At 42.9% G+C, this 8,899-nt stretch overlaps 1 protein-coding gene across 1 annotated transcript in view; it reads right to left on the bottom strand.

Annotated features, from left to right (window-relative positions):
- Positions 1–8,899, bottom strand: part of STAB1 (stabilin 1) — a 57,048-nt gene that overhangs the window by 32,025 nt on the left and 16,124 nt on the right. The window contains exons 13-19 of the mRNA XM_009891283.1: positions 7,510–7,656; positions 5,547–5,609; positions 4,493–4,606; positions 4,044–4,097; positions 2,533–2,613; positions 2,075–2,233; positions 1,111–1,173 (exon numbers count right to left, since the gene is read on the bottom strand). Coding sequence (XP_009889585.1) covers positions 1,111–1,173; positions 2,075–2,233; positions 2,533–2,613; positions 4,044–4,097; positions 4,493–4,606; positions 5,547–5,609; positions 7,510–7,656 — 681 coding nt within the window. The remainder of the gene's footprint in view (positions 1–1,110; positions 1,174–2,074; positions 2,234–2,532; positions 2,614–4,043; positions 4,098–4,492; positions 4,607–5,546; positions 5,610–7,509; positions 7,657–8,899) is intronic.

Raw genomic sequence — 8,899 nt, 5'->3', positions numbered from 1 at the left:
CAAGGGCAGAGGGTAGAGAGAGAGGGGGAGGAGGGGATGGGGGAGAAAAGGGCAGGGGGGAGAAATAGAGGGTAAGAAAGAGGGGAGGAAAGAGAAAGGAGAGGGGGAAAAGACAGGAGGGAGGGACAATAGGGCAGAGGGGGAGTAAGAGAAAGAATGAAAATGTGAGGGAGGGAAGGAAAAAGAGGGAGGGAGGTGAGAGACAGACAGAGAGGTGAGACGGAGAGAGTGAGAGAGAGGGGAAAGGACTGCAAATAATTTTGGAACAATGCTCAGTAACCCATCATGGACTTAGACAGAGGCAGAATCGGGCCCCAGATGATTCTGGCTTCACCTGTCTCAATCAGAGAGGAACATGAGCGACTAGCGATTTTTCAGAGCTCTATTTCAGACATTCATGCTGGGACGGCATCAGCAAGTTCTCCTGAAAGTCAGATCTCTCAGAAGACACACAACAGTTAACAGCGGTGAACACTTCTCTGGCTTTCACAAACAACATCTTGAACCTGGCCTTCACATGGGGATTTCCTGGAACTTGCTGTTCTGCTAAACTCAGCGTGGGATAACCCAAACACCAGCACCCAGCCTCCTCCTCCACCTTCAGCTAGTTCTGCTCATCTCTGAATCAACATGGAGCACAGGGCAAGAACAAATTCTTTCTCACCCTCTGTAGTGCAGAAAGCTTGTTGTGATTCTCTGGCCATGATACAGGCAGTGGTAGCGCTGGATGGTACTAGTGGGATCAGGCTTGGTTCTGGCAGTCTGGAGGAGCTGGCAGACTCAGCATGCAAGCAGGAAAGCTCTGCCTAAGGCAGAGCAGAAGTGCTAAAAGCTGCAAATCTACAATTTCATTTAGCCCAGACTGTCTCACTGCTCTCTCCACTGACGCAAACAGACTTCACAATAAGAAATAGCATAGAGCAGTTAGTGGGTGACAGTCTGGGATCACAGACCATAGATATGTGGGGAGTACGTATCCTCTATCAAGCCCCTCTACTGGTTGCCTTTCCTGCTCTCTATTTGAAAGTGGCTTGGGTTAGAAACTGTCTATCAATGTGTCTGTATGTCAGAATGCAAAGAAGAAAATACGAAATAACCACAAATATTTACCATTTCTCTGCTGCCAGGTGGGCAAACGCTGTTGTTGAGGGCATCACAAGCCACACAAGAGCCCTGTTAAGAAAACAAGAGGGGAAAACTTAATCTTCTCAAAGGAACCCATTCCCCATGCCAAGAATGCTACAGAGCTACTGCTCCCAGTACATATTCAAAACTTCACAACGTGTATCAGGAACATTCCTAGGAGGGAGTTTCTACACTCTGAAATGGGGTACATTTATCACTTAAATAAAATGACTCCTTTGTCTTGAGGAGATGCTTGCATCTCACTGCAAGATGGGGTCTGTCTCCACCCTGTGAATATCTCAGCTACTAGACACACAGCTGTGCTGGAAAACACTTTGGGCATCCATGCAGCAGGCCTCACTAAACCAGCAAGTCACGTGACATGGACCCCCTGGCCACTTGGGATTAACTGTGTCTCTCCAAATCAGGTACCTCTTGCCTACTCAGAGACTCATCTTCTTTCTTCAGTAACCTACCAACCATCAAACTGGGGAGCAAGCACCTAAAATAAGGTATACAAAACCGTTCAAGTGAGAATATTGTACAGCATTTGTAGCTCCTGCTACTGAATGACTGCTTCCCCTCCAGACTGCAGGACACCAATGCTGATAGCGATGGGAACGAAGCATTTTCAGCTGAGTTAGCAACTATGGTGTGAAGAAGATCATATAAGGCCTTACGAAAAGGCAAACATACGTCTGAATCAAAGGTAGGACGGGTGCAAGAAAAGAACAACTTACAAGGAACATTTGCTGATTGCCAGCAAAGCAGCGCCAAGTGCTAGCAGAAGAAACACTGGCAGTGGTGATACTGCCTGAGTTCACATCAGGGGACCTCTTAGAGGGAACACATTTCCCAAATGCAATTTACACAGCCTGCTTTTGTCCCTCCAGGTGAGTGTGGGGTCTACAGCACACCGCTAGCGTGAGAAGGGGAGAAGCTGATTTACCGTCACAATTTTATGTTGCTCTTCATTGCATCTGTGAGGCAAAATGGGAATTATTGAAGGAGGGATGAAGATGCCGTCCAAGGTATGAATAATACCATTTGATGCCACAATGTCTCGCACGTTTAAGGGGATCCCTGATTCACCCATCAGAATTCTTCCCTGATGCAGAAACACAAATAATTTATCTGCGTTTTAGCCCATTAGATTGTATCAACTACATAAACCAATGCAGGAAACAGACGGCACACAACATAAAGTGCAAGCACAAAAATGGTCAAGCCTTTTAGTGGAGTCACGGGTTGGATAAGAAGCAAAATAATTCAATCACCTCATTTAAGTCTAGTTTTTTAAGCAGAGGGGCAAGCAGAAATGGGCTGAAACCACATTGTTCAGAATCACATCCAGACTTTCTCCTAGCACAGGAGGGTTTGCCCAAAAGAGTTTTGGTTCATACTTACATCTGCACTGATGTTGATGGTGAGTATCTGGTTAGCCATAGTAACAATGTGTGGCATCGTTATCAATTTCTCTACGGTCACCTGAAATAAAAACACAAGGGCACAGTACCATGAAAAAGCAGGGTGATTTCAGTACAGCTTCAGAATCCTTCCATGATTCCCACCACTTAAAATACCTTCTAAAGGGGACTTGACTTTAACTTGACTTTACATTTCATGAAATACCTTAAACACAAACAATGGGTCAGAAGGAAATCCAGGACTTTGTGTGAATTGTTTGCACAAACATAGCGGTGCTGGTGGCAGCAACCTTGGTTTTCATTCCTTGTGCAAGTAACAGACCAACACAGCTGAAATCAAGTCTCTCTAATAGTGTCTCTTACTAATACAGCTGCAAGTAAGGTCAGACTAATAAGGGGATTTTTCAAGACATATACAATAAACAATGAAAGCTCAGCAAGAAGCATAACAGAGTATATATTTTGACTTTATAAATAAACTTATTTCTAAAGGCAGAAAAAATGTAAACTGCAGCTACTGTACTGAGAAACTTAATGATTTGAGAAGTGAGAAGTTCTGAGAAGCAAGACAATCGTTACCTCTGTGTCCAATAGGTTATTAAAAAGTCACTCAGCTTGTTACTATGTTGTCATTCATCAATTGCAACCAAAACTACATTTTGGTATTTTATCAAAGAGCTACTCATTTTCTCTATTGGAATTAGGAAAATCACAAGGACTGACATTTGTTTCTCAGTAAAGAATGGGAATAATACTGATATTTCTTAATGAAGGAGATGATGTACCATAATGCTTGAGTATTCCCTTCCTCCACACGTTTTTTTTTTCTAATTTTAAACATTTCTCTTGTTTACTGTATAAGGGAAAATGTCTTGTTCATGCACGATATTGATTTTATTTACGCTGCCATTATAGTACACAGCAATGTTGGTGCAAGAATTGGCAGTACTGGGTCAGATCACAGGCTCACTTGCACCAATTCTTCATCTCCAACTTTAGCCAGTTGTGGAGCCCAAGGATGAAGGAAAAGGAGCAGGGAGGTTGGACCAATTCTTCGCTTGGCTGTAATTTTTGTGTTGATGCTATTCATGTTTTAGGGAAACTGTAGGCTGGAAAGTTCATAATTAAGGTACACTCCTAATTAAAAGTCTAACAAATTAAAGTGATAACAAGAGAGCATTTGCCTGCAGCAAACATTGCTGGACAATATTTTCATCATAAAGGCCACCCAACTAAGGAACATCATCACTCCCAGGAAACTCAAGAATTCCATGATGGAAGAGCACAAGCTGTCCCTTTTGGCAGCCACTTTCACGATAAACGTTTTGCCTCATCAGATCCTCAGTCATATCTCTGCTCCGCCAGGGGAAGTCCAAGAAGTAGCAGCTGAAGTCATCAACACTCTGACCTCTATGCCAAACAATACAGTTGATAACATACTGGCCTGAAGGACCCCAATTATCTGGAATTAGAGCTAGCTGCCTGCCTTACCGCTGCTGAAGTGTAGATATGATGTTTCACAAGTTCCTGAAGCTTATTTATGCCCTAAGGAAAGAAGAGAACATAAAAATCAGATACCCCTTCAATACTCAGGATTAAGAGGAAGCAACTACATTTTCTTTTAACCAATGACTGACAATGCCAATGTACTACAGCAGTGAATTCACTTGACTAATAAGTTCCTTTATTTTCCCCTACCCAAAGCCAGGGTGAGGAAAGAAAGCCAAACATCAGATTTAAACAATCTGGCTAACCATATTTCTCATTGCAGGTTCCATCAGTGTTCACTTCTCTCCCAAAGCCTTACAGAAACAGAGACATGGTTTAGCCATCTCCAGGTAGAACAACTTTCAGCAATGATCAGGTACACTGCACAAGCCATTCCAGCACAGCCTAGAGCAACACAGATCACGATGTCTTAAAGTACCACACGCTCTCACCTCTGTGAAAAGATAAATGAGCCTTCCATCTCTCAACTTATCCACACCATCATTGCTGGGTACAAATACAGTAAAGGGGCCTGGCCCATCCAGTATCGCAGGCAAGCCGCAGTTCTGCAAAAACAGTAAAAGATTTCATTGTGGATCTAGCATGAGTTAGTGAGGGTGGTCTATCAGGAAGGGAGAGGAAACTCTAAGCCACCCACTAGAGGCAGAGCTATTGAAAAGCAAACGTATACAAGGGGCAACTGGACACCAAGGATAGGTATGTAATATAACAGGGGCATAAATGCCACATAAACATAGCTTGGACAATGAAGCCACTGGTGTGAATGCAGCTAACGTGAACAAGGGAGTACTGGGCTAATGCTCCCCATATGCTTTAAACACAGACTAAAACTGTATCTTTTTGCCTGAGAGAAGAAAAAGAGAATCAAGCCTATAATCACAATTGCATTCAGTGAATTTTTTAAACAACTAACAGCCACAGAGCTGAAAACAGGCAGGCCAAGATTGTTGTGAACAATGCTAGAGCAGATCCAGATGACTCTGATGGAGGTAAAAGGAAAATCAGCCAGTCCCTAGCGAAAATACTAACTAAGAGAATCCTGGGCAGCAGCCTCAAGTGTTTATAACCTGAGAACTGCTTTTATTTAGAGATCTACAGCCCAAAACCAGGTAGCTACAACCTAGCTTGACACGGGCAGTCATGAAAGGTTCACCCTTTTTTCTGACAGTGGTCAGGAACTAAACATGCTTTGAAGAACAAACTCTCCAAGGGAGAGAGGAAGGGGAGGTGGGAAGCAGATGGGAAAGAGGGGCGTATGCTTGCTGCTTGTGCCAAAACCCCTATAGATGTGAAAACTCTGATCTTTTCCATTATACTCACCTATGAAAAATGCACAAAATAAGAAATGACACAGAAAAAAAGCATCCAGAAAGCAAGCCAAACCACGGAGATGTATTTAAATGTTATTCAAAATTCCCACAAAAGCAGCAGCAGGCTTTGCAACAGCAGCAATGCCACACCTTCCTGGGGCAGACCCAAACATACCTCCAGTATTGTTTCAAATCTACTAAAGATCTCCATCGAAGCAAGGATCTCACCAATGGTTTTCTGCAAGAAGATACAAAAGGAAAAAAATGGCTGGGGCTGAAGCAAACTCTGAGCACGTACTGGAATCCCTTGGCCAGTTTATGTTTGTGGTTTGCACGTAAAGTTCTATGGCAGACCATCATCCTCAAAGTCTCCAAACTCTCTGTATTGGCCAGCTGACCCGGCAAGGACTGAGCCTGCAGTAACTTAGGCACAAACTCCTTCCCGTGCACAACCAGATTTTCCAAGGTACTATGCACTTGAGCACTCTTCTGTTTTCCTACTCTCATCTGCAGACTAAATGAAATGAAGAGGCAATTGCTCACTACCATTAAAACTAGAGACACACTACTTTCAGCGATATATAAATCAGTTCTGGGCTGGTAGGCAGTGGAGCTGCTCTGTCATCTCAAGCCTACCTGTGCTTTGAGGGCAAGAGCTCGCTTTGCCATCTGCAAACGAGCTCCAGTGCTGAGAAACTACAATACATATGCATGTTCCTGAAAACACAGAAGAAATAGATGACTTCCTTTTTGCCATGTTGCCCATGAAGACAAAGATAACAGGAGGAATGTCCCTTAAAGCATCAAAACTTGTGAAGTGAGTTGTCTGACCTTTATTTGCAGGAATCTGCATGGGGTTTTGGCAGAAGTGCTTCCTGCAGAACACACAGAGGCCCAGAACATGATTTCCAAGGGACATGAGTACAAAGGGATTTGATGCCAAAAATGGCTCATGTGATCGCTAGCCCTCATTGCAAAGCCAACATCACAAGGGAAGGAAATATCTGAAGGAGTACAGAGAAAGACAACCTCTGCAGAGAGCACTCTCTCTGTCCTGCCATCCCAGAGTAGCTGCAAACCCTTCCCTGCAGGTACCTGAGCACACAAACACAGAGGTCCAGCATGTCCAGCTTCCCCTCTGGACCTCAGACACTCCTTTTTGGAAAATGTTGTCATGGAGGTAATAAGACTGAGAGCATCTTAAGTGACAGCAGACTTAAACATCAGTGATGGGCACAATCAAATCCATACGAACACCTAGAACTTGTACAATTAATACACCGTCCTCAGCGCACTTCAGCTGAGGAACTACTAACACTCAACACAACACAACCCTCCAGCTGCTTTTTAAACATACAAAATACAACCATAATCTTACACAGTCTGACTGTTTTTATAGATTAATTACAATGGTGTAAAGTAAGTGCAAACTACTACCAAATCCTACCAAATCCAAGAACTTGTGTCATTCTATGAGTAATTTTTTTGCAAGGAGTTAGGAGGTAGCAGGGACTGCTTTCTGCATAGAGAAACAATATAAAAATGCTCAGGCATAGCAATGTAGCAGCTATAGCAAAAACTTCTCCCAGCTAACAGTGGAGAAGTTCTGCGCTTAGCAGAACTTGAACCTGGAACCCCTGCCCAGTGTCTTAAATTCAAGACATGACTTCAAAATGCAAAAGTCTAATGATTATTTGTCCTCATTTTAAATATTGTTAATGCAAAGACAACTTTTTGGTTATAATTTCAAAATGCAGTGCAGACTGATTAAAGAAAATCTTCATTTGATTTTTATATGAAAAATGCTTTTTCAATATATATTCTGTAAGATACGACTGAAAAAAAGGGCTCATTTGCTATGAAGGGAGTGGTCTTACTCATGAAAGCAGAACTCTCTACTCATCCAAGCACTGTAAAAGCATCATTGCGAAGTCTGTATCTGGCTTATGCAATGCTATTAGCTACTCTTAATGGCATGTGGACATAATAGTGCCTAACAGAAGCTGAAAACAAAATAAATAGCCTTTTCCCTTTAAAAAAAGCCTCACTGATTTGGAAGTTTAATGATGAAAATGGATTTTTTTTAAGTGTTTATTCGGCTGTCCCATAAAACAGAAGAAATACAGATGTCTGTGTACCTGTGCGTTTTTGAGGTTGTCAGTGCTGGTTGTTTTCCTTAGGCTGTTAACGATATGCATGACGCCATTGGCTGCTGGTAGGTTCGACTGCAAAACATTGTACAGTTCCCCTGGCAGGTCTTGATATCGAAAAGATTTGATGTACGTCTGGATAATAATAAAACATTATTTGCTTGTGGTATACCTGTGTTATCACAACAGATCTATAAATCATTGTTCCCTTCAGTGCTCTCTGCCTATGGGTCAGCAAAGTGAAGGCACAACCAGAGCTACTCTGAAAAAAGTAAATTTAAGGAGTGGCCTGGGTGTAAAACAAACACCCCACCTCTACTTGAGTTTGGGTAATATTTTGATCCTGGGGGGTACTTTTAAGTCTTATTACAAAAAGAAGACCTAATCTGGGACTGTCAGTTCTAGAATTAAGTTTCTCTGAGTGTGAACAATGCTTGATCCCAGCTCTGGATTGCAAAAGGGTGCACTGACCATCACGTAGTTGCTGCATCAGTCTGCCAAGTACAAGGAGAGAGGCACGGTGCAGAGAATTTGGAGGCAATCCTGGAACTACAGCTTTGACTGCAATTTTTATTAGCTCATAATGCCAACAAGGAGTCTTCATAACAAAACCAAACCAATCAGGCTGACCAAATTATAAGGCACATATCTGGGTCCTTCCGTATTGTATACAACCATGCACTGAAGTTGGGCGTATGGGTAATCTACAAGCTAAGCATCAAGGTATTGGTGCTGCAGCCATAATCCAAGTTCAGGCAAGCACAACTTCCCCATGCTTTTCATTTCACCATCTGCTTTTCTTGCACTGCTCCTCTCTGCCCTGAACTTCAGTTCACATCACTGAGGATTCTGGCTGAAACAAAGGAAGGGGAGGGCAGACTTCCCTGATCAAAAGGCTCCTGAGTAAACAAACAGGAAAGAAATTTAAAAGGAGCATCGACAAGCTGAGTTCGGATTCCCCGGCTCCGAATAGTGCTTTGTCCTTTTGATGCATGCAGGGTGCATGTATTACGACCTAGACCCAAAGGCCAAGGCTGGACCCTCAGAGAGGAAACATACGGCCCTCCCTTGGCCAGCTGTGAGCATGCATGCAGGAAAAGTGCAGGATGGAGAGATAACAGTGGATGCTGGAAAATATGAGTCAATTGAAAAAGGGAAAATAAGCCTTCCATATCAGAACATAATGAAGAAAAACTCTTTGCTAGGGCAACTAAGAAAAATAAAATAGAAAGAGGGGAAACGGGAAACTGGAAGAGAAAATATTCAGCATGTGGCTGTTTCCAAGCACACTATCTCCAAGGAGAAGCATTAAGTCTGAAGAGAGACTTTGTTGCCTCTTTCATGTCACATGGATATTGTAGCTGCTAAGGGTGTAGGG

Source organism: Charadrius vociferus, unplaced genomic scaffold, assembly GCF_000708025.1.
Source record: "Charadrius vociferus isolate BGI_N301 unplaced genomic scaffold, ASM70802v2 scaffold758, whole genome shotgun sequence".
Lineage (NCBI taxonomy): Eukaryota > Metazoa > Chordata > Aves > Charadriiformes > Charadriidae > Charadrius > Charadrius vociferus.
The sequence above is the reverse complement of the archived record's forward strand: the minus strand, read 5'-3'. Positions and strand labels throughout refer to the sequence as shown.